The sequence below is a fragment of the Myodes glareolus genome, chromosome 16 (assembly GCF_982192425.1).
Source record: "Myodes glareolus chromosome 16, mMyoGla1.1, whole genome shotgun sequence".
Taxonomy (NCBI): Eukaryota; Metazoa; Chordata; class Mammalia; order Rodentia; family Cricetidae; genus Myodes; species Myodes glareolus.
Genome location: NC_142041.1, coordinates 8,887,501 through 8,912,826, shown reverse-complemented (window position 1 = coordinate 8,912,826; position 25,326 = coordinate 8,887,501). Strand labels below are relative to the sequence as shown.

Here is a 25,326-nt window from a genome sequence, read left to right as displayed (position 1 = left end):
AAGAAAAGAGCCTTCACCCAGAGGGTCATCTTCAGGTGACAACCCCACATGCGCATGGAGGGCTGTCTAGTTGAGGACTGGGTTTCGAGTGGTGAGCTGGCCTGTGAGATACACCAGGTGAGTGTTAGTTAAAAAAAAAAAATCACGTTGTAGCCATGAAACACAAGCAAGATGGAAAATCTGGTGCCCTGACAATGTCAAGGGTTTTTAATGCCGATTCATTAAAAATGAGTATCAATGAGTTAGATACATTTTAATCTGGTTGAGTTTATTATTTTTAAACCACAGCTTAGGTCCCTGGATAATATGAGTGAGAAGTAGTAGAAATGTTTAATATTCCCTGAGTAGGGCAAGGACCCACCTGCTGCCCACCCCCTCACCATCTTCCTTTCTCGGAAGCAAAGTTGTGTAATCTGAAAAACCTGACATTCCATATTGAGGGTTTATTGTAAGGTAGTAAAACCAGATTTTATATCTCGTTTATTCCTGCAACTTCTGATGTGCTTCCAAAAATGGTATTAAGGCAGCAGCTGAGGAAATTTTATGAGATAATGAAGCAGAACAGTTACGGAAAGCCATCTGCTCGCTTGTTTACAAACTTGCTCCAATACTTCAGAGGCAGTGGTGGGGTACGTGTCTAAACTCCACAAGCCGCACTAGGTAAGACCAAATGAAGTGCGCCTGGGCTGGGCCGGCCGAGCTTGCTCCCTCTCTGTGCAGCGCGAGCGGTTGCCAGGCAGGCCTGTTGGAAGCCAGCAGAAAGCACCACACAGAGGTGATTATGTGCCACCATCTGTCACGCTTCAAGCCTACCATACAGCATGGCTAATCAGCCTTGGCAGGATGATGGATGAACAGCAGCAGCTGCCAAGAGCCACTGTTGGCAAACAGCACCGAAGTTAAGAACTTTTCCCCCCCCCTCTGTCTTCCTCTCCAGGGTCCTGCTGCGTGTCCGCATGCTGTACTACCTAAGACAAGAAGTGATAGGCGACCAAGCAGATAAGATCCTCAGGGGTGCTGACTTGAGGTTGGTGGGACTGCTCCTTCGCTCTGGGCCCTCCACAAGCTCATCCAGGAGGATGGCAAACTTCGTGGCTTGTGTTTAGAACCCTCACAGCCTCAGGAGCCCACCTCCCTTTTTTTGTGTCTCTAATGCAAGTGTCTGTCCTCCCCCGCCCCGGGCTTGGGGTGGGACAAGAACACAGACTAGGCCATTTGCGTGTGCCCGCATGTGAGAGGGTGAGGCATGGCGACCGCTGGTCTGAGGTGGGATACCGCCTGATGAGGCTCACTGTGGCCCACTGACCCCTTTGGTTTCACCTTTGCCAGTTCTTCCCCGCCATGTGAGACGTTTACTGTCAAGGAGAGGGCACACGAGGGTGTCTTCACCACCACGTGGGACTAGGGTGCATTTCCAGGGCTGAGGTTTAGAACATGCTTGAATGCTTGTCTCCACAGTGAAGCAGACGTGTGGATCCCTGAGCCTTTCCACGCCGAAGTTCCTGCAGAGTGGTGGGATAAGGAAGCAGACAAATCCCTGCTAATTGGAGTGTTCAAACATGGTAAGGGGTGTTTCTGTTTGAATGCAGCTTGACTGGTGCGGCTTCATCTTTATTTAGAACTCTGCGCACTCTTTTCCAAAGTCATAATATTAATGAGGATCGTTCCAAAGGACTCTTGGCGTCCTCCATTCTTCTGTACTAAAAAGTCTAATATGAACTGTAAATATCAGATGCTGTTTTTGAGTGTTTGTTGAGCATTTGAGAAGAAAACATTCCTTTCTTGGCTGTAAACAGAAACCATATTTGTTTTAGTAATAGCCAAGTTGTACCGTCGCTTTCCCGAAACTTTGCTTCCAGAACGGCTTCCCCTCGCTGACTCCGCCAGCCAGTGTTAGAGTGGACGTGGGCTTCACCTCTGCTATTAATCTGTACAAGTGCCTCCTGGGCTTTGTTCCAAGCAATATCTCACAAATGTCAGTGCTGAGGACTCACCGCTCCCCCGAGTGGGATGCAGCCTTGTTAACTTTGAAAGGCTGGGGATGCAGAACTGGCATGATATATACAGTGAGCGGTTCCTGATTATAATCCCAATTCTCCGGAGGTCGTGGAGGTATTCTCAGCAGCCCAGCCTGACTAAAGGGGAGAATGATGGCTTATAAAACCTTTCATGATTACAGTCTGGCTTGCGGCTCTACAGCAGTTAGGAGCGGGGTGTTGTAGTACACATCCTAATTGAATTGTGCCGTTCTGCCCATGTACTCCAGCCGTGTTCTCCGAGCTCGGCCTCAGAATCATTTTCCCGCAGTGCACTGTTGGGATCTGCCATTTTCCATCTAGTCAACTTGGGCAGTCAAAAAGCAAATTGCAGTTTGAAAGCCATGAAGGGAGCAGGGTCCTCTTACTGACATGCATCATCCCAAACCTAATAAGACAGGTTCGCTGGCCTCACATATATGGGGGCTTTTCAGCCAGCCATGTGAGCTCCTGCAGAACCAGACGCACTTGTGGGGGTGGGGAGTAGACTTGGAGAACCCCTGCAGAGGTCATAAAGAAACGTTATGAAGCCTTTTAAATGTCAAGCAAAATTAGATGTTGGGGAAAAACAGGGTCAGAAATCTTCTGGCATCCTGCAGTTACCCTGATCCCTTTTCTGTTTGTATTTGTGGTCATTCTCATAGCTTCTCCGAAGTGTAAGTTGGCCCACACAGGCTTCCCTAGAATGAGCATTCTCTAGAACACTCTGCTAAACGGTCTGCTTAGCTCAACGTCGATGACGGTCTGTGTTTCTGGGAAACAGACGGGATGTGTTATGGCAGGGCCATGATTTTCGACAGTGACAGGGTCTTCCTTTGTTTCTATGTGCGTCCTCTGTGGGCTGGTGGGCATGGTCCAGGCTATGAGAAGTACAACTCCATGCGAGCTGACCCTGCGCTGTGCTTTCTGGAACGAGTCGGTATGCCTGATGCCAAGGCCATCGCGGCCGAGCAAAGAGGGACAGACATGCTGGCAGATGGCGGTGACGGGTAAGAAGGACATTCTAAAATTTTAATAAACTTTATGTCAGTGTTACATCTATTGGCAGGCATCTATTAGTTCTTCTGGTTCACTCTGTACTCAACTTGATGCTTAATGGTAGATCCTATCCATATAGCATAATAATCGTTTTAAACAAAGTAATAGCCATAATACTTAAAAGCAATATTAGGTCTTAAAAGTAGTTATTTGGTTGATTGCTACTTTTCCCTCTCACTTCCTTACTCACTGATGTGGTTTAAACAATTTTTTTTTAATTTTTCACAGTGGAGAATTTGATAGAGAAGATGAAGATCCAGAATATAAGCCAACCAGAGTGCCATTCAAAGACGAAATCGATGTAAGACCCTGAGTATATTGACCTTACTGTGCAGTAACATATGATATGCCCAGATAGGCTTGCTAAACTTTATAGATAATGACCTTTGCTTAAGAGAGAAAATAAAATCAAACCCCCATTGAAAATATCTTTTTCTTGCATTGCTTTCAAGGAATTTGCAAATTCTCCCCCAGAGGATAAGGAGGAGTCCATGGAAATGCACAGCACAGGTGAGGCCCCCAGACAGCTGTAGGGTAGGGAAAGCGAGCTGGGCGGTCGCGCAGCAGGATCGTATGCCATGGCGTGATGATTGTATCTTCCAGGGTAATCTTCCGCGCGGACCCTTCCCTTGGGAATCATTTTGATCCTTATTTATGGCTTCACTACATTAAATTTCATGGAGAGAACTTTTTAATTAAGATAATTAACCTGCTTATAGTTCTTGTTTAGTGGGAAAACTTAAAGTCTTTAAAACATTTGTATTGAGAGAAGGGCATTTGTTTTCATTTGAAATATTTGATTAGACAATAATTACATGCTTGTTGTGTTCGAGATTACCATTATAAGTACATTTATCGGAGAGATTGGTTTTCTTTGTGTAAGACTGGTAAACTTTTGTTCCTCCCTTGAAGGAGTTAAAAGTAAATAGTTCACAAATTCTTCATGACCATTACTGTTTGTTTATATTTTAAAACCTGAGGGTGCCAGGCTGGCCCATCCCACCCTGCCCTCAGATGTTGCTGTTGGGAAGTTGTCTTTGTTGTGAGAATGCAGGACACGTTTCAAACTCTTTTTTCTCACTTCCCCAGGCAAGCACAGTGAGAGCAATGCTGAGTTAGGTCAACTTTACTGGCCGAACACGTCAACCCTGACTACACGTCTGCGCCGGCTCATTACTGCCTATCAGCGCAGCTATAAAAGGCAACAAATGAGGCAGGAGGCCCTAATGAAGACAGACCGGCGCAGACGGAGGCCTCGGGAGGAAGTGCGAGCTCTGGAGGCGGAAAGGGAAGCTATTATATCTGAGAAAAGGCAAAAGTGAGTCCTTCACCTCCCTTGCAGTGCAGCCCCACCCCCAACCCTGGTGCCTGCTCTTCTCTACTCAGCCCACAAGAAGCAGTGACCACACCAGACAGTGGCAACAAAGAAAGGCCTCATGCCTGGAAGGTGTCTGTCCCTCAACCCTAAATAAGTCCCAGAAACATGATGGGGGGGCAGAGAAAAGCGTATCCTGTATGCCCGCCTCCTCGCGCATGGTGTGAGCCAGGTCTCCTTTCCCACAGGTGGACTAGAAGAGAAGAAGCCGATTTTTACCGTGTGGTGTCCACCTTTGGGGTTGTCTTCGACCCTGTGAAGCAGCAATTTGACTGGAACCAGTTCCGCGCCTTTGCCAGGCTGGACAAAAAATCTGACGAGAGCTTGGAGAAGTACTTCAGCTGCTTCGTGGCCATGTGCCGGCGGGTGTGTCGGATGCCCGCCAAGCCCGAGGATGGTAGGTACCTGAGTGACGAGCCACACTGTGCACTAGGTGGTCAGGGCCATGCGAGCAGGTTCGGGTGGGCCTGGGGCCCGCCCAGGTAACCAGCATGCTTCTTCTTACAGAGCCACCTGACCTGGCCTCCCTCATCGAGCCCATCACTGAGGAGCGAGCATCGAGGACCCTGTACCGCATTGAGCTGCTGCGCAAGATCCGAGAGCAAGTCCTCCACCACCCACAGCTGAGTGACAGGCTGAAGCTCTGCCAGCCCAGCCTGGACCTGCCTGAGTGGTGGGAATGCGGACGGCATGACAGGGACCTGCTGGTGGGCGCTGCTAAGCACGGGGTCAGCCGGACCGACTACCACATCCTCAATGACCCCGAGTTGTCCTTCCTCGATGCACACAAAAGCTTTGCTCAGAACCGTGGGGCCGGGACCGTCCCTTCTTTGAACGCTCTGGCCGTGGGCTTTGGCCAGACTCCTCAAGGCGTTTCCTCGGCTCATGCTCACGACGAGAAGGTAACCGAGCAGGCCGAGGGCAAGGCAGAGGAAGCTGAGCCCTCGCCGGCGAGGGAGAGGTCTGTTGGGAAAGAGGAGGAAGAAGAAGCTGGTGGTGGGGCCAAGGAGAGCAAGCAGGAGTGTGAGGCGGAGGCCAGCTCTCTGAAGAGCGAACTCAAAGGGGTCGAAGGCAGTGCAGACCCTGGGTCCAAGTCCGTCTCGGAGAAAGGCTCAGAAGAGGATGAGGAAGAAAAGCTGGAGGACGATGATAAGTCGGAGGAGTCATCGCAGCCCGAAGGTAACGCCTGGCTCTGGCCACTGCCCCATCCCGCCGGAGTTTACGGTGGAGCACAGCCTTGCTGTGACATCCAGGATCTCACTCTGTAGCTCTGGCTGGCCTGAGACTCACAGAGATCCACCTGCTTCTGCCTCTGGGGGGCTGGGGTTAAAGACGTAAAGGCGAGCACCACCATGCCAGTGCTTCAGGCTCTTTGTTGTTTAAAAGTCATTGGTGGCAAGGTATAGCGGCCTACACTTTTGTTTGGCCTTTGGAGGTGGAGTCTGCATACTGAGTCTGCATACATACATACACACAGGGAGCCCATGCTCTTCTGTGAAGGGATAGTCCCACTTACGGTTGCATGTGTTTGTCCTGGTACTTTACACCTGCAAACCCGTTTCCAAGCGCGTACTCAGAGCGGCTGTGCACACATCAGTCAATTCTGGTTCACAGGCACTGGTTAACTTCACAGTCGGGTGTGCTAAGAATCCTGTGTCATGGTAAAGTTTGGACAAGTGAATGTGAAGAAAGAGCAAAAATTAATTGTTTCAAAATCAATTTCAAAATCAAAATCAATTTCAAAATCAATTGGTCGAATCCACATTTTCCGTGCTACAGATTTCTGTGTTACAGCAGAAAGCAGGAACAGGGCACCATGTTGGACCTCGCTACTGGCTACTGTCGTGGCCTTGTCCTGTGTCACAGGACATAAGCCCTTGGGTTAGAAGCATGGTTAGCCTTCAATGCCTATACCATTTACTTGGTGTAGTGGCACAGGCTCATAATTTTAGCACCTGGGAGTAGGGCAATGGGAGGCTCACAAGTTCAAGCCCAGCCTCAGCTGTGTAGTGAGTCTGAGGACTTTTTGGGCTACATGAGACCCTGTGTCTGACCACGAAGAAAAGATTTCCATGGCTTCTTCACCGACAAGCTAGGCACACCATCTACATTAATGGGCTGTTGCTAAGCCTTAGACAACACAGATGTGAAAAGCACCCCGTGTCTTTCTGGATGTATAGTAGGACTCAGTAACATGGAACTGGGCGGTATTCCTGTTTTCAGCCCCGTCCTTTCTAAGCGTGGGCTTCAGCGCATTCTGGCCATGAGTGCTGCACATAACTCATTTCTCAGCAGGCGCTGTCTCCAGAGGGAAGAATTTTGATGAAGAAAGCAATGCTTCCATGAGCACCGCTAGGGACGAGACCCGAGATGGGTTCTACATGGAAGACGGAGACCCTTCTGTGGCTCAGCTCCTTCACGAGCGAACATTCGCCTTCTCGTTCTGGCCCAAGGTTGGCAGTGTTTTGTTACTGTGATTGTTTTGTTGGCTGAACAAAAGGCCAGAAAGAAAATCTGTGCAGCTTAATTTTTTTTCAAGTAATTTGAGGTAAACATTGTCGAGCATACAGAATTTCCCTTTATTTTAAAGAATGGCTGGGGAGAACGGAAATGAAGAAGCCTTTGGAGTATCTCTGTGATGAGATGGAAAAGCTTGTGTTGTAGAATAGAAACCATTGATCCTCTCCGCTCCTTGGAGCCGGCTCTTCAGTCTGTCGTGTTGTCTCATAGAAGCTATGGTTCCTCAATAGATTTGAGAAAATAAAAAGTATGGAACCTTGAAATCATGTTCTTTACTTTTTAAAGATTAAGTAAAGCCTTTTGATTTGAAATAATGTATTTGAAAACCCACTATGTTCTTAAGTCTGGAGAAGGGGTGGTGGCGGACCCCTCCGCTCCCAATCATTGTGAACTCATCGCAGATGTAGATATAATTCAAGGCAAAGGAAAATTGGTCTTTGGTCAGGAAACGTAATTCTTTAAAATGTTCTCTGTGCCATTTGGGTCTGTGTTTCTCAGGGCAGGGAGTGTCATCATAGATGCCACGGCATGGGCTGTCTAGTTTAAAGCAGTCCCGCACGCACATCATAGGCCTGAGGTCATCCTCCCAGCTAGTCTTCACTGGTGTTCATGTGGCCTAGGAAGGAGGTGACATTTTGTCTGAAGGGTGTACTGTCAAGATTTTTTTTCCCTCCGGTTCTCTGTCCTCTTAGTCCCTGGTTATAATTTCCCACCTCGAGTCTAGAGGGGAGTTTCTCAGCTCAGTGAAAGGTTTATAGTCACAGGCGCTATTAATCTGTGGAAACTTGGTCTAAGGAGCTGTAATTAGAAAATTCTAATGTGCACGCTTCAATGAAATTTGGAGCGATAATAGGTGGGGAATCCAGATTGACATTCATTAGGTGTTCCTAGGTTAGTGCCCACTTCATAATGCTGAACTTTATTAATAGTGACGCTAATGATGTCCCCCTTCCTGGGACACCCTGCACTCTGGCCTGTGGATCTGAAGGGCCTGACCACTAAAATGCTAAGTGAGAGGCTCCATTGTCACCCGGAGGTTCTTGAAGCCTGAATGAGTCACGATTTGAGGTTGTTTTGAAGGTGCTGCTTACTCGGTGTGCTGCCCATTCCGTGGCATTCAGTGTGCGGAGTTGAAAACGGTCCCTTTTCTTCATTAGCACAGTCAGAACAGCCTATCAGAAGCACGCTGCTCTGATGGGTTTGCTGGTTTGCTGCTTCTCCGGCTTCCTTAGTCCCGGCAATTGGCCCTTAAGCATTCTCTGCTCTTCCGTGTCTCGGTGGGTGAATTTACCCCGGAATTTTTACTAGGTCTTTGTTACGAATGCCCTGCACCTCTTCCCCCTCTAGGACAGAGTAATGATAAACCGATTAGACAACATCTGTGAAGCCGTACTCAAAGGCAAATGGCCAGTCAATCGGCGCCAGATGTTTGACTTCCAGGGCCTCGTCCCTGGTTACACACCCTCCACCATGGACAGTCCCTTGCAGAAGAGGAGTTTGGCCGAGCTCTCCATGGTCAGCCAGGCCAGCATCAGCGGGAGTGAGGATATCACCACGTCTCCTCAGTTGTCCAAGGTAGGCCACCACAGTTTTCTTTCGTGTTGGGGGACTCTGTGGGTTTTAACTGATTTGGGAGCCTGTGCCCACAAATATGACTTGTTTTGTTTATCTGTGTAACTGTGTTGCCCATATTGGCAGGCTCTTAAGTAGCTGGAGTTCCAGGCACTCGTCACCACGTTCAGCTGATTGTTCAGACGTGAAAGTGAAGTGATTACTGTTTCCATATCTGTGGCTACCAGTATAGAATGTTTGGTTCTTCGGTGGTCTCAGTTTTTCTAATGCCAGCCCCTGTAGCAGATGAAGGTTCGGCTCACTACACACTCTGTTCTGTTGGAATCTTTCCATAGGATGACGCCCTTAACCTGTCCGTCCCTCGCCAACGGCGGCGGCGAAGGAGAAAAGTTGAAATAGAGGCCGAAAGAGCTGCCAAGAGGCGAAATCTTATGGAGATGGTTGCCCAGCTTCGAGAGTCTCAGGTGGTCTCAGAAAACGGACAAGAAAAAGTTGTGGACTTATCAAAGGCCTCAAGAGAGGCAACAAGTTCTACCTCAAAGTTTTCATCTCTTACTTCAAAGTTCATCTTGCCTACCGCGTCTACGCCAGTGTCCGATGCCTTTAAGACCCAGATGGAACTGCTGCAGGCCGGCCTTTCGCGCACCCCCACCAGGCATCTGCTCAATGGCTCCCTGATGGATGGAGAGCCTCCCATGAAGAGGAGGCGGGGCAGGAGGAAAAACGTGGAAGGCCTCGACCTGTTTTTCATGAGCCACAAACGGACAGCGTTAAGTGCAGTAAGTTGGGCGTTGTTTCCCGCCGTGTCTAGTCCTATTGACAGCCAGCCCTGGGCTGCTGACCCCACCTCTCTCAGCAACATCACATTGGAGCTGGCTTCTTCCACCAGAGAGACAGAACTTCAGTGGGCGGAGCTGTGGTTGATCCTGGTGCTGATCACTCAGCCCAAGCTAAGGGCAGCAGAGGAGTGATTCTTGCCGAGGTTCTGACATACAGCTGCTCTAGAGAGATTAGCATCAGACAGAAACACGTTGTTCTGAGCACACAATTGTTATCTCTGAATTCCTGAGGAGGCCAAGTTTCTGCTCTCAGAAACACTGGTGTTGGGGCTGACATCCGTTAGACCAGTGTAAACGCTTAGTGCCAGGCCACCATGTGCCCAGCTAGTGGCTCGGAGTGCTCTCTCACTCCCTGTAACTGGTTGTCTTAGAAATCCGAGACCCATCGTTCATTGCTAGTTGGAGGAGAGGTCAGTGGATTTTTAATTAGGATATAAAAGGCAGTTTAATAAATCTTCTTCTCCAAACTGCCTCAACTACATCACCCCAAAATGGGACCTCTGACTCTGATAGCAAGGATTTCACCCTGAAGAACTCCATTACGTGCACTGCATGAAGGGTTGAGGGCTTTACATCCTGAGCTATTGATTTGAAAGTAATCAATAAAGCCACATTGGGCTGAGCCACCGTGAGCCTTTCCATGGGCAGTGGGGCAGTTAAAAAAAAAAGACAAAAAAAAAACAAAACAAAAAAACTATGATTTGAAATCAAGAGATCCTGTTTTTTTCTGGCTTGGCTTTCTTCCTCCATCTCTATCACTGCACCACCACCCCCTTTTGTAAAGCAGCATCTCACTGTATCCCATGCTGGCCTCACACAGAGATTGCCTGCTGCTGCCGCTGCTCTGAGTGCTGGAATTAAAGGCGCACGCCACAATGCCCAGCCCCAGTTACCTGAGCCTAGAGAAAGGCTTGATAATTTTAATGGAGGAAAAGGCAGGTTGGAAAATGACAAAGCAGCAGTCATTGACATCTTAACCCCACCGTGGGGTGTAGACGGAAGTGTCCACACACACAGGTGCAGAGTTAACAATGTCAGCTCAAATCTGAGAGACCTCTTTTGTTGTATTTTGATTTGTTTATTAGAGACGTGTTTTTCTGTGTAGCCCTGGCTGTCCTGGAACCTGCTCTATAGAATAGGCTGGCCTCGAACTCAGAGATCTGCCTGCCTCTGCCGTCCCAGTATTAGCGTTAACAATGTGTGCCACCACTACCCATCAGGAACATTTTAATAGATGTTGGAAAATGTATTTTTAAGGGCTTTTTTAACTGTTAGATTCTGTAAATCAGGTTTGTTTATGAATAAAATACAGGGAGACGGCAGGGCTGGCATAGATGTGGAGATCAGCAGTGTGAAGCGTGCTGAACACAGACTCACCTCCACACTCCAGCTCCCACTGCTGTCACGGAAGAAGACAGTGGCTCCCGTGGCACCGCCAGTGCTGGCTGGTTTCTGGGATTTGAAGAGTAAGGCACTGAGTGATGTGGCGGGCATTCCTAGAAAAGTCAGTATTGGGGTAAGACAGCAGAAAAGGATCATCCCGAGCATGCCCCAACTGAAACACCCAAAGTGCTCCAAATTCTGAACCTTTTGGGCACCAGCAGAACACACTAAAATTCCACAGCTGACTTCGCATGAAAGGTCACAGTTAAATCGTAGCTACAGAGCAGGGAAAATGACTTCCCATCCAAGTCTGCTGACATCATTGTGATCCTGGAACGGACCTGCATAAATGTGGAAGAAGAGAAGCCATTCCTCAAAGCTGTCCCTTGACTTCCGCATACATTAGCATACATACGTGTGCACATTCACACTCAAACACACTAATCATGCATGCACAGGTAGAGTCAATGCAAAAAGTTAAAAGCATAGTTATATTAAAAATATTGCATAAAGCCAGGTAGTGGTGGTGCACGCTTTTAATCCCAGCACTCAGGAGACAGAGGCAGGGAGATCTCTGTGAGTTCCAAGCCAGCCTGGTCTACAGAGCCAGTTCCAGGATAGCCAAGGACAGCTAAGGCTACACAAATAAAACCCTGTCTTGAAACACCACCACCCCAAAAAATTGCATAAAAATGGTTTAAGGCAATGTGGTAGAGTTGTATATAAACATGAAATGAATTAATGTTTAGATTTGCATCCCAGCCCCAGAATGTCTGATAATGTATGTACAAATATTCAAAAATACAAATTTCAACACGTTTTGGTTTTAGATGTTTTGGGCAAGGGGATCCAACTTCAATAATGTGTCATAGTTATGTATGTATGCAAGGTGGGACCAAGACATGTTCCCAATGCTCCAAAGAGGGGTTAGGGTACAAGAAAGAGGTTGGGAACCCATAAGGAAATTTTCCTGAAGGTAGTTGTGTGTCAGTAAGTTTTGAAGCTCTTGTTGGAGCAGAAGAAGTACTGGGGCAAGAGAGCATTTCTTAAGTCTGACTTGAAACATGGAAGTTTTGCCAGTGAATACAAACGAGGTTATAAAGATGTAGAAACCTTCATGGGGTGCCCTGAAGGCATCGCGGAGCCAGTTAGCGAAGTAGCTAGGGGAGTGGCCAAGTGGCAGCTTTTGGATCAGGCAGAGTTACTCATTTCAGAAAGCCCAGTATGGTCTAGCAGCCTGGAGGTTAGACTGAAGAGTGTTAGAACCTAGAATAAGGAAAGTTGTAATAATTCAGAGGGAAGGGGAGCCCTGGGGACGGAGAAATGGGTGTTGGGAAGACAGCATTTAAGGACCAATTGCAGAATGGGGGTGGAATGTTATTTCCTGTGCTTCCACACCTGCCTAACACAGAATGGTGCTCTACCAACCAAGTTAAGTCAGTTATTTATAAACTGGTGCTCGTTGGAGTCATATCCAAGGATCCCTGTGAGCCCGCCTTTCACACACCTCTAGCTCAGGCTGCCGCGTAGCACGCTGGTTTTGTCCTAATGGCTCATTTGGCCCTTTAGACCTTGAATTTTCTACAGAAGTACAATTCCTACCTCATGAGGAATCTGAAAGTGTCATCTTGTAATTTGAAGGTTATCCTAAAACTGACATTATTTCAGATAGCGTCTCCCCTTTCAATGAGAGATCTATTGGACTGGGAGGGTATTTTCCTGCAGTAGAACATTCTCAGAATCTCGTCATGCAACAGTTCAGGTCTCTGCTCTCCACTTTCTGCAGGAGGATGCTGAGGTGACCAAAGCTTTTGAAGAAGATATAGAGACCCCACCAATACGAAACATTCCTTCTCCTGGACAGCTGGACCCTGACACACGGATCCCTGTGATAAACCTTGAAGACGGGACAAGGCTGATGGGAGAAGACGCGCCTAAAAACAAGGACTTGGTTGACTGGCTCAAGCTGCATCCTACTTACACTGTCGACATGCCCAGTTATGTACCAGTAAGTACTGCACAGTCTGCTTGGTTGGTTGGTTTGGTTTTCATTTTTCCAAAACAGGGTTTCTCTGCATAGCCCTGGTTGTCTTAGAACTCACTCCGTAGACCAGGCTAGCCCCGAACTTAGAGATCCACCTGCTTCTGCCTCTCAGGTGCTGGAATTAAAGTCTGAGGTTTGTGAAGCCTCACCGGGTCTGCCTAACTGCTTATCTGAGGGAGCTTTGACAGCTAGCTGCACCCTGCATCTTTTGTTTGACTGTCTCCCGATTTTCTGCTGTAACTTGTACATTAGAGGAACTGGTTGCAGTGTGTCCTACGAAAGGACACCCTCACGGTCACGTGAAGATGTCTGTCATTTTCCTCTTCTCCCTCCTCCACCAGCATGCTTTCCTTACATGGTCTAGGTGTCTAGACTTTGGGGTGACAGTCGTGAATGCATTTCCTTGGGCTTCAGACGAAGCGACCAGCTCTTCTCTCGAGAGATTTCTTTTAAGCCCCTCACCCTTGTGTTTTGTACTGAACATCAGTCAGTATCTCCATGTGGTGTGTCCTGTAGACCACATTTTAGCTGGCAACGCAAGCCTCTTACTTTCTATGCTTTTGTGATAAATATTTTTTTTTTGAGACAGGGTTTCTTTGTGTAGCTTTAATTTTTTTTTTTTCATCAAATTCAGGCAATCTCATCTCTTGCTACAACAGCGCCCCACCCTCAACACCCCAAAGAGAGAAATCTCATCCAGTCATTTAGGGTATCATCTTTGAGTTCATTTATGTCATTGATTAGAAATAAGTAAAAGTACCATAGAAAGTTTATTTTGAAATGCTATGATTTGCATAAATATTTGAAGATACTCGCCCTCCTCTCGTTTTGTTCCTGGTGCCAGGGATTGAGCCCAAGTACTCACAAAAATACTCAATGCACTAAATAAATAAATAAATCTTAATTTTTTTTTAAAAGTAGATTCTCAGATTGTAACTGTTTGATGGGCCAGTTAGTGCTGGGAGATCCTTTTTGTTTGGTGAAAAAGGTTGTTAAACCTTCCCAGCCCTGGAAACCTGTTCTCCTAGGCATTTGCAGGAAGGGGCCAGTACTAAATCTAGCCTTATTAAATACACCCAAATACATCCTTTTCTCTTGCAGAAGAATGCAGACGCGCTGTTTTCCTCGTTTCAGAAACCGAAACAGAAACGGCATAGATGTCGGAATCCTAATAAATTGGATATAAACACTTTGACCGGGGAGGAGAGGGTCCCAGTTGTTAACAAACGGAATGGGAAGAAGGTAAATTTTGGGGAGGAGCTGGTGAGGACCAAGACCGGCATTTCTTCCAGAACCTATGTGTGTTTGGAAGGAAGGAGATGAGGGGAGCAGGGAGGGAGGCCTCTGTGGTGTTTGGATGTTCACCAAATTCGTCTTCCCAGATGGGTGGAGCCATGGCCCCTCCAATGAAGGACCTGCCCAGATGGCTGGAGGAGAACCCTGAGTTTGCAGTTGCTCCAGACTGGACAGATATAGTCAAGCAGTCTGTAAGTACTACAGATACATTTAAAACTGTGTGCCTGTTTATTTCCCCATTGGCTCGTAATTATTAAGTTGTAACTTAATCTTAGCTTAAAAGAATTGTCGTATTACATCATTTCACACATTGTTTCATACAGTCAATGCATAATATTTTACACACACACACACACACACACACACACACACACACGCACGCACATCCTTGATCGGAAATGAACTGTTTTGTCAGCTCTGGTTTATACATACCCACTCCCGGCCCTGGAGGTGGACGTGTTCCAGGTGAGCCTAGTGAACATCATCTGGACGATGGAATGTGTTACTGGTTGGGAGCTGGAAGATTATTAGCTATGATTTCCAGTTTTAAAATACACAGCAATTCTGCATAAACATTTATCATTATCCGTTTCTTTTCAAGACAAACTAATAGCATGCTTTAGTTGCTATTATTGGTTTTGTTTGTTGAATAACACAGTTAAAACTGATGCCTGGTGTAGAGTTCTATCTATTGTGTGTAGTGAGCCGTTTTTATCAACTGGCACCTCCCTGGTCTGCTGTGGTTGGGTCCTTGTACGTGTCATCCCGCCTTGATACCCCTGCTGACCACTGCTGACCACTGCTGACTTTGTCTCCATCCCTAAGGTCTGCGTCAAGGGGAAGTAGGACTAAGGAACTTGACATTGGCTTTCTCTGAGTATGTTCCAGTCACCCAGGGTGGAGTAGGCATCAAGGTCTGCTCTTTCCTGCTGCACAGCATGCTGCTGCATGCTTGGCTACCTCATGTTGTTTCTTCACCCACGGAAAGACCTCTGAGATTGCCACATTTGTGAACTCATTAGTAAAGCTGCCGTAAACATTTACAGGCAGGTTTTGGCGTAACTTCTCATTTTTCTGGGGTACTTACTAACGCGTGAGTCTAATTTTCCACATTATTACACTGTTTGTTTTATTCTCCTACCTGCATTTGAAGTATCCAATGCACACAATGTATGGAATATCTTAGAGTCTATGCAACTCTTTCATGACACTGTTTTATCATATTTGTTCCATATAAAACCTTTTAAAATTGACAGTGAGTTGACAAATGGAACATTATTTGTGCTTGAGGCTTGGGATGCACACGCACACATCAGGAACTGATTACGCCAGTCAATCAATCAGCCATTATCTGGTGTGTTGATCCTTTAATTATGGTTGCAGCTACTTTGGCATTTGCTTGGGTTTTGGAGTAGTAGCCTTGAACTATTTTTTTTTTTTTTTTGCTGCAACTCAGCAAGTGAAAACAATAGTAAAACCCAGAACCTGTGCTTTCCCACATTCTCACATTAAGCCTTTACAATGGACGCAGTTGCTCTCCTATTTAGAATGGTGGTGTGAAGCTCATCACAAAGGCCCTCATTGACAGCAGGTACCTTTCACCAGTCTTTTCAGCTGTTGTCTGCCCTTCCCGTCCTCCAGGGTTTTGTCCCCGAGTCAATGTTTGACCGGCTTCTCACTGGACCTGTGGTGCGGGGAGAAGGAGCCAGCAGGAGAGGACGGAGGCCCAAAAGCGAGATTGCGCGGGCAGCCGCTGCGGCCGCTGCTGTGGCCTCTACTTCAGGGATCAACCCTCTGTTGGTGAACAGCCTGTTTGCTGGGATGGACCTGACGAGCCTGCAGAATCTCCAGAACCTCCAGTCCCTCCAGCTGGCAGGGCTCATGGGCTTCCCTCCAGGACTGGCCACAGCCGCCACGGCCGGAGGCGACGCGAAGAGCCCCGCTGCCGTGCTGCCCCTGATGCTGCCAGGGATGGCAGGCCTGCCCAACGTGTTCGGCCTGGGCGGGCTGCTGAACAACCCTCTCTCAGCTGCTACTGGAAACACCACTACTGCTCCGCAAGGAGAGCCCGAGGACGGCACTTCCAAGGCGGAAGAGAAAGGAACCGAGCACGAAGACGAGAACCGAGACTCGGAGAAAAGCACAGACGCCGCCGTTTCGGCTGCCGACTCGGCAAACGGATCTGTTGGTGCTGCTACTGCCCCGGCTGCATTGCCCTCCAACCCGCTGGCCTTCAACCCTTTCCTCCTGTCCACCATGGCCCCAGGCCTCTTCTACCCATCCATGTTTCTACCTCCAGGACTGGGGGGATTGACACTGCCTGGCTTCCCGGCGCTGGCGGGACTGCAGAACGCCGCCGCCGTGGGTACCAGTGAAGAAAAGGCTGCTGAGAAGGCCGAGGGAGGCCCCTGTAAAGAAGGAGAGACCCTGGAAGGCAGCGATGCTGAGGAGAACCTGGACAAGACTGCGGAGTCCTCCATCTTGGAAGACGAGGTTGCACAGGGTGAAGAGCTGGACTCCCTCGAAGGCGGGGATGAGAGAGACCACAACGGAAATGACGAGTAGCCGCAGCAGCTCCTCTGAAAGTGTTGAAAACTGTCGACAGGTGGTAGTCCTACTGTTTACACTCACAGTTAATGTTCATACCTAGTTTTATAAGCTGTTCTGTAACATAGTGTAGCAAAACAAAAAAAGAAAGAAAGAAAAGAAAAGAAAAAGAAAAAAAGTCCAAGTCCCGTTATGCAGGTGTGTCCGAAGGTATCTTGGTCATTAAGTATTGTGCAGTGCATTATTTATTATCCCTAGGAAAGATGAAATCTGAGAGGCGATCATGTCTTTTTAAGGAAACTTACATAATGCTCTGCTTTTTTGGGGGTACCGCTGGTATTATAATAAAGAGCAATTTGTAACAGAGCGGCACTAGCGGAAGGAAGTGCTGCTCAAAGGAAGTATGAAGTTATATATTTAATTTTTTTAATTTTAAGTTTTTTGCTGTGAAGGTCAAGATGAAATTTACCATACATATCATAACTTGCTCATTCGTGTCCCTTTCTGACTGTATGGGGTTCCCACATTGCATCCACACACATCCATACACTCTGACAATCTCCACGTTAGTGTGAACGCCTCTACCCCGAGGCGCAGCAATAATAAGGCAGCTGTTGAATGTGAAGGGTCCCTTTGGAAAATTAACCTACTGGGAGGGTTCTTGCCAGACAACTGCAGTTCCATTGGCTTGTGGTCTTGTGATGCACTGGTATAAACAAAATAAATAGAAGAATAAATAAAAGAGTGAGAGAAGTGAGAATCAGGTACCTTTTTTTTTTTTTAAATTAAAGGACTTTGTTACTTTAGCCACAAAGCTAAAACAGCATTACCTCAGCTCTAAACTAGCCTTGAAGTTTACAGACAGGACTTTGTAAATGTTTTTCTTTGTTGTGATGTCCTTTTATTTTTTTCTCTGAAAACTGCTATCATGTAAGATAAAATGTAAATTGCTGCCAACTGTAGTAACGATGCTTTTAATAAAAGTGACCCATGATATGCAGAGATGGAGTTACAGAATGCAGTGTGTAGGGGCGTGGGTGTTCACTGTGTGTGTGTGTGTGTGTGTGTGTGTCGGTGTGTTCGCAGTAGATGCAGGTACAGCATTCTGACTTTCATACCGTTGCTTGCCATACCCTCTTATGCTAGATGAGCTGTTAGTAGCACACTAACCGTCCTCGAGACTAGATGGGGAGGAAAACCTTGAATCGCCTTTATGTAATTCCACACCAGCTATCTCAGCAGACACACACACAAAAACCTCTTCTTGCTCCCCTGAAAGGACATCTGAGAGTGAGGATCCTGAAAATGTGTGCAGCCTGTGATAATGTGCTACACTGTAGACAAAAGGGCAAAAGAAAAATGGGGCTTTAATAGGCACACTATCTAGGTCATTTATCCTTGGATAATGGGGGGAAAACACAATGTCGTCGTGTCAGCAAGGGACACAAAGGCGTTCTGGTGTCCTGCCGACTAGAGCTTGATACCAGAAGCCAGTGTGTGGAAGAACACGTGTGGAACTAGAATAGACCCACTTGAGCATGTGTGTGTGCATGCACACACGTTTACCCAGTCTCAAGGGCTATAAGTTCATTGACCCTTTTTACAATAAGATTTAAATTATAAGACTTATTTTCTATGTCATTTGAGCAAACCCTGTTTTCCTTCCCTCTAAAAAGGAAGTGATATGAGTGGAATTGTGCCTATCTTTACCTTCCTAGACACGCACAAACCTGTGCACACTCACACACACCAGTGCACACGCAGGTTATCCTCTACGTGTGATGTGACAGCCTAGAGATGCCGTCTTGTATAGTCCAAGATGAAAACGTGCCCATGACTGGACCAGGGACAACTGGAAGCTATTATTATGAGATTACTCAGCCTGTACTTGGGAAGGACATGTCTTGGAATGCCTTCCGAAATGGATTCTTGGAACATGAAAATAAAACTAGACGTGCAAAAAACAGAGGGACTTGAATATTTAATTGAAGGACTTTACAAGGGAGAGCAGGTGTAGTAAGATACGCCTACTTATAGTAAAAGGGTCTATTCCTAAAAGTCCATATTTATTGGAAAGTTTCTTCTGGACTCCTGTAAGTGGAGAGATGAGCATGTCTCTGTCCCTATCAGCATCAAACGCTGAGAGCATGGTCCTCCAAGCAGAGGTATCCACACTTGGAGGCAGCGAGAACTCTGAGCTTATTTATTTTACTCCAAGTCCTTCAAATTTCTGCACTGGAAGATACATTTTTTTTCTTCTAGTGAAATGAAGTATTGATACTACAGCTTGAGACTATCTAAAAAATGGTTCCGGTTCAGACGAATGCTGACCAGTGCTTCCTGTGGTGTAAATGAAGCATCCCCGTTGTTGCTAGGCAGCTTGGTTAGCCAGGAAATCTGAGCAACAGTAACAGAAGTAACTGGCTCTCGCTGAGGTCCGGAGAGTAGTCTGGACCGAGCCCATCTTGCCCTTCTGAAGTACTGCATTCTTGGGTTGCAGAAAGAAAAGTGATAGATGGATGATCTAAAGGTTTTGCTGTTAACTGTATTTTTATATTTTCTTCTTCACAATTGCATGTTATAGCTGAGGCTGAGACTTGAAAGAAAAGGTGTTGTTTTTTTTTTTAATTTCATTTTATGAAACAAGATCTCTTTATGCATCCTAGGCTGGCCATGCACTTACTCATTCCTGCCTCAGCCTCCCAAATGCTGGGGTCCTAGGTGTGTGCACTGAACAGGAAAGCAAACCTGTGAAGTTAGATCTGGAAACTAAACTGTGACCAAGTAGACTCGAGTCCCAGTGAGTGTGTTTAAATTTGAATTTATGTTGTCCCACAAGTATTTCTACTATATAAAAAACCCGAGTCTTTGAAAAGAGAAATTTGACCCAGTTGTAACTTGGTGTTGAAACCGAGTTTAGCCTGCCATCCAAGCCCAGGCTCTTCACCACTGTGCAAATGAAGTCAGCACACACCACCGCTGGGCTTAAAGAGACAGAGACAAGAACAAGAGACTGGTCCCCTGCTGTCATGGTGCTTACATTCTAGTTGGAAAAAGACGGTGGATTTAAGCTTTGGCAGAGCAAGGAAGACTTATTAAATGAGGTGTTAAGTCGGTGAAGTTTTAAAGGGCTCAAGAGGGCGCAGCCAAACTCACCTGCGCTATGAGAAACAGCAGGCAGACTTGGCTGCAGGATCTCCCACGCAAGAGGAATAACCAGGGTGGAGACCTTACCACGGGACTGCTGGGGAGGGAGCACAGCATGTCTGCTCAGAAGAGTTGGGAAGTGAGGCCAGAACTTACAGGGCCTGGATGGTCCTGGTAGAGGGTTGAATTTCATTCTAAGCCCTAAAGAAACCATTGAAAGGCTCCATCCAAGAAAGTGAGACATTCATACCTTTAAAAGGTCGAGATGGGAGCTGGAGAGATGGTTCAGTGGTTAAGAGAACAGGCTGCTCTTCCAGAGGACCCAGGCTCAGTTCCCAGCACCACATTGGAACTCACAACTGTCTGTAACTTCTGTTCCAGGGGACCTGACACCCTCATACAGACATACATGTGGGCAAAACACCAATGTACATTCAAAAAAAAAAAGCCCAATACGGAAGTTGGCACAGGAATAAGGACTTGCAGAAGGGAGTGAAGGATTCCAGCTGGGAGGTGGATCTAGCCGCAGTGGGGCTCCGCAGTGGGCTTGGGAAATGTTTTAGAGGGAAAGCCTTCTGTTTAGGCAAAGTGCTCCACGAATAATTTCAATTAAGTAAGTCTTCAGGACAGTAGCCCCAGCTCTCCTAAAGGATCTGTTGCTCTAGCTTGGGATCTTCCTACATTAAGAGCTGAATATCGATTTGATCTCTTTAATCAATTTTGATCTCCTTATGGTATGGTTTAAATGAAAGAACAGGTCAATGATAACTTCAGGTCTTCTCACTTCTGACCTCTTCAGACTGATGCACGCTCTCGCTCCTAGCAGATAGAAGCTCCCATCCCCCGGAGCAAAGGAGGTAGTGCTCCATGTCAGGGTGCTCATGGGTGTGCCACAGGAGTGTGACAGAGCCTCTACTGCCTCAGCCTTTCTGTGGCCAGTCTTCCCCATAGCCTTCCTGGCCTGGAAAGAAATCTGGCATGGTAGATTCGAAGTCAAGCTAAGCAACAGCTTCCTAACTTTTGTGGTGTAAAACAGAAGCGCCTATTCAAAATGCCACTTACACTTCCTTCTAGGTGACTTCCCCCACTGTCCTTTCCCTACTTCAGCATTTGGATCTGCTTAATTCCAAACCTACCGAAGAGAGAAACCTGATCCTGTTTAACCCGCTGACGGGCCCCAGGTGATGCACTGGCTTCATAGGCTTTGCAACTCAAAACCGTCGGTCTCAGTTCAGGAACTTCCAACTGGATGTGGGCTGGGTGGCTGAAACCCAAGCAGGCTGTGCATTTAATGGCTGGGGGAAGGCACATACATCGGAGACCGTATACAACTGCTCAACATGTTTCACTCTGCCTCCCTGGGAGGCAGGACGCTCTGCCCTGCAGATTTCATGTTTTGTTTGTTACTGTGTGTTCACGAGCTGATCCACACCTCGCCCCAGCCAGTTAGGCCTGTGTTGTGGCTACTGCCCCTTTGCATGAAAAAAATGGGGTCCTTTGCCGAGTGGTAAGGCAGGTGTAGTGACCAAATGTAAACTTCTCCCGCAGGATCGGTGGCTATCATGACCATCTGTCTTGATTACAAACCTACCATTAGCCTGTGGTCCTAAAAAATACTGCCAGCTAAGTTAGTTTGAGCTATCTTATAACTCTTTAGAAATCACTGATGGTGAGACCTGAAGACTGTAAAGTTTCTAGAGTCATATGCTGCGACAGGACGAACTGACTACTGAAGTCTAACAATCATGTGTGTGCGCGTGTACATGTGTGTGCAAGCAGATACCAGTATGCTTAATATTCCTGCTGTTTTATGATCTAATCTACGCAACTAACAGTCTAAAGTTTTTAATAATGTATGGTGTGTGTGTGTGTGTATACAGGTGTGTGTGTGTGTGCGCCACAGTGCATCTGGAGGTTCCAGCACAGCCTTCAGGGGTTGGTTGTCTTTGCTGAGTTAGGATCTCTGTTGTTTGTGCGGTTACAGCTAGTTCTTAATTCGGGTCAGCCAGCCCGTGAACTGTGGGTTTTCCTGTTTCCGCCTCCTATCTCACCTTAGAAGTATTGGGGTTACAGGAGGGTATCTTGTGATCTGGGAGTTGAGTTTTGCTTGAGGAAAGGATTGCTTGGTTAGCACTGTTATCTGCACACACATTCGCGTGCACACACTCGCAAATGTACGCACACCATACATACACCACTACCTACACTCTCAAAGATTTCTAGATAGTTAATATTGTCCTTTTACCTGTTGTTACAACAAAAGTCCCAGTTTGGAGAAGTTGACTTGGGACTTCTGGAGCGTGGTTAGGATGGAAAATTATCCCACCAGAATGGCATGTTTTGTGTCTTCCTGTCTCCCACATGGCTTTGTGTGTGCTGTTGTAGCTCTCACTGGTTTGTACATCTGTAGTCTCTGCTAGGGTTGGAGCCCTCTAGGGCAACTCCACAGCCCTTTCCCTGTTACCACGAGAGGTCTGGAAAATGAGGGCAGTTGTTGCCTCTTGCAGGACATGTTCTGCCCCGGCTTCGTCTTTCTTAGGAGCAGCTAGACCAGCTCACAGTAGCCCAAGAGGTCCTGTAAAACCATCCTTGTGGTCTTTCTTTGCCCTCCACTCTTCAAAGTCTATAGGTATAGACAATCTGTGTCCTCTTCTGTGTAGAGCATTGTGTTCTGAGCCACCAACTAGAGGGACACTGTCATAGCTCAGGGACAGGGCGGTTGGCTTGGACTCTGCTCTTAGTCCACTTTTAGTAAAGGACTCTGTAGGCTGAAGGATATGTAGCCAAAGAAGGGGGGATACAACTAAAGCTGCGGACTGTCTTTTTCATTCCAACCAAAGCCCTTCCACAAGAGATGTGTAGGTGCTGGTTTTCCTGTTTAGGTCTTGCAAAGGCCTTTGCGATGGTTCAGTGGGCAAAGCCTGCTAAGCCTGGCAACTGGGGTTCAATCCCCAGGATGCAGATGATAGAAGGAGGGAACCACCTCCTGCGTGTCATCCTCTCTCACATGCCAACACACGCATGCTATATAAAATGCAACATATTCTTAGTTATGTAACACACGCATGCTATATAAAATGCAACATATTCTTAGTTATGTATCAAACTCTTTGATGAGGATTATGGCCCCAAAACCTGTGTCATGGGGAAGAACAACTCACGATTATGTCTATGCTTCTTTCTTGTTTTCTGTCTTGTTTTTAGGTTTTGTTGTTTTGGTTTTTGAGACAGAATCTCACTGCGTGGTCCAGGCTGGCCTTGGACTCTCAATTCCCCTGTCTCAGACTCTGAGTGCTGGGATTACAGGTGTGTTCCACCATGCCTATCTTTAATTATTTCCTAACATGATTTACAGCAGACCAGATGAGCCAGCAGTGGCTTGCCAGAGAGACTGAGAAAGCACGGTGTGGACTTCACGCGGGAAGAAAACTTTGATGCTTTCTCCTTACACATTTGGAGCTCAAATTCTCCCGTGGCCAAAGTCTACCCACCGACCCCACCTGTACCCCTGTGCCCCCCCGTTGCCATGATGGGCATGGGAGACCGCAATGTCAAAAACACATTGTTTGGAACGTTGACTAAGCCATTAACAATTCTCCTGGCTAGCCTGGTGCAACCAGAGTTGTAAAGGATGAGAACACACAGGCAATAGTAAATCCACATGACATTGGATACATCCCTGCAAATAAGAATGCTCGACAATGTGACGCGGTTGTCTTTACTAATGATGCTGTGCCAAAAGCCTCTCCCTCACTGCTCTCAAGGATCACTGAAACCCACCAGAACTCGAAGGTTAAGCAAATGGACTGTTTCAATAGCTGTCACAGACACAGATTTCCCTAGCTCCTTGTTTGTTAACCATGGCTAAATGTATTGAATTATGGAAGAAGTTCCCAAGCCCAGAGATCGGAGGAGGGACCTGTGGCTTCATCACTTGACTTGGCATCCTGTAATTTGACCTCATCTAGTTTGCTTTAAGGCAAGCCCACCGAGGCTCCTAAAATTATTGTGATTAAAAACCAACAGTCACCACTAGAGTTAAAATCTTCAGTCAAGTGGCCTACACCTTGCCCTCTCTTGCATTACTAAGGCCATATGCTCCTTTCAAGGGTCAGCAGTGGTCTGAGAATGGCATCACTGGCCAGTTCTAGAAAACTGGACACTTCCTTGGTGAATTAGATGCAGCCTTTTAGATTTTACTTCGGGCCTTCATATATTAAGTCTCTTCGGGAATAAATATTATGAAGACTGTTCCAGTATTTTGTAAAGAATCATTTCAAAACTGCTGTGCCAGGGCAGGTGGTGAGCAGCATTCTTAGCCATTTGCAGTGGTGTGTTGTCAAACATTTGTGTTGGGAAATCGGAGTTAAGGGAAGAGCGCAGTGTAGTCCTGTGGGCCTCAGACTGTCATTGAGCTGGTCAACTATGTAACCCTCATCTGCTTGCTTGGCGGAGGTTTGAGGTCGTGTGGGCAGGCACTGGCTCAGCTGATGTTTTGAAACCGTCAAAATCTTCATCGCTTTCCAGACTAAAAAGGTTCTAAGGTTCGGTTTTCCAAGGTTAGTAGTTGGCTTGGTTGGATCTCGAAGGCTGGTCCTAAAACTCTAAACCACGTATACTGGTCTCCTCCCACCTTATAGCTAACCATGTGACTCCTACCACACAGTGGGAATGGAAAGTGGCTCATCTCTGAGTCCTCTTTCTCACTGGGAAAAAAACAAGTTAATCCTCTTCATACTTCCCTTGGGTTGTGGTATGTGGATTAGAAACAGGACTATCAAAGCCATGAGTCTGAACTGGCACCAGCTAAATGGTAACTTCAAAGCCACCCTCATCTGGCGATGAGTTTCAAAGCAGCACGGGAGAACATGTGAAAAACAGGACTGGGTGCTCGAACCTGTAAGTCTTGTTCAGAGGAATTGAGCTGGTAGCCTGTCCTGATAGACAGGCCCTCTGCTGAGACGGTGAGTCAGCTGTGAGCCTGGAAGAGGAGGCAAGGCTGAGCGAGAAGCTCTGTCATACCATAGCAAGGGAGAGGGATAGCTTACTGGGGCCTCATGCACATTGATAGTTAGATAGAAATGTTTCCAAGATCCATAAAATAGGCCGAATGCAGCTCAATGGCAGAGTAAGCAAGAGCCCCTGGAGTCAGTACTTAGTACCACACATTCATGCGCACACACACACACACACACACACACACACACACACACACACACCTACACATGTGCCCTGGAACATACATATACATTCACAATGGAAAATGGATAAAACTTCACAAAATATCGGATTATTCTCTCTAATACATTCTACACGGATGTATGATCAAGCAATCATGACTGGCATCCTGAACTTTGAAACATCCCACATAAAACCAGGCTTTCTACCCTAAATTTAAAGTTAGTGGCTCCAAATCCCCTGACCTTAGCAGTACAGTTGTGTATATATCGATGGCAAGAGGGTTTCTTCATTTTTCTGGCTTTCAAGGTATCTGTGACCTCTCTGTGAGACTATCAATGAGAAGAAGAC

At 46.9% G+C, this 25,326-nt stretch overlaps 1 protein-coding gene across 4 annotated transcripts in view; it reads left to right on the top strand.

Annotated features, from left to right (window-relative positions):
- Positions 1 to 17,650, top strand: part of Chd7 (chromodomain helicase DNA binding protein 7) — a 177,841-nt gene extending 160,191 nt beyond the window's left edge. For 2 of the 4 annotated variants that reach the window (XM_085677024.2, XM_048419824.3), the window contains exons 24-38: positions 938 to 1,027; positions 1,459 to 1,562; positions 2,896 to 3,025; positions 3,303 to 3,375; positions 3,527 to 3,584; positions 4,164 to 4,392; positions 4,638 to 4,846; positions 4,957 to 5,628; positions 6,742 to 6,902; positions 8,317 to 8,544; positions 8,877 to 9,320; positions 12,550 to 12,771; positions 13,909 to 14,049; positions 14,190 to 14,294; positions 15,745 to 17,650. In XM_085677024.2, coding sequence (XP_085533150.2) covers positions 938 to 1,027; positions 1,459 to 1,562; positions 2,896 to 3,025; positions 3,303 to 3,375; positions 3,527 to 3,584; positions 4,164 to 4,392; positions 4,638 to 4,846; positions 4,957 to 5,628; positions 6,742 to 6,902; positions 8,317 to 8,544; positions 8,877 to 9,320; positions 12,550 to 12,771; positions 13,909 to 14,049; positions 14,190 to 14,294; positions 15,745 to 16,668 — 3,790 coding nt within the window. In that variant the 3' untranslated portion in view covers positions 16,669 to 17,650. The remainder of the gene's footprint in view (positions 1 to 937; positions 1,028 to 1,458; positions 1,563 to 2,895; positions 3,026 to 3,302; positions 3,376 to 3,526; positions 3,585 to 4,163; positions 4,393 to 4,637; positions 4,847 to 4,956; positions 5,629 to 6,741; positions 6,903 to 8,316; positions 8,545 to 8,876; positions 9,321 to 12,549; positions 12,772 to 13,908; positions 14,050 to 14,189; positions 14,295 to 15,744) is intronic. The other 2 variants (XM_085677027.2, XM_085677026.2) reach the window with 2 other exon arrangements.
- The last annotated feature ends 7,676 nt before the right edge of the window (positions 17,651 to 25,326 follow it).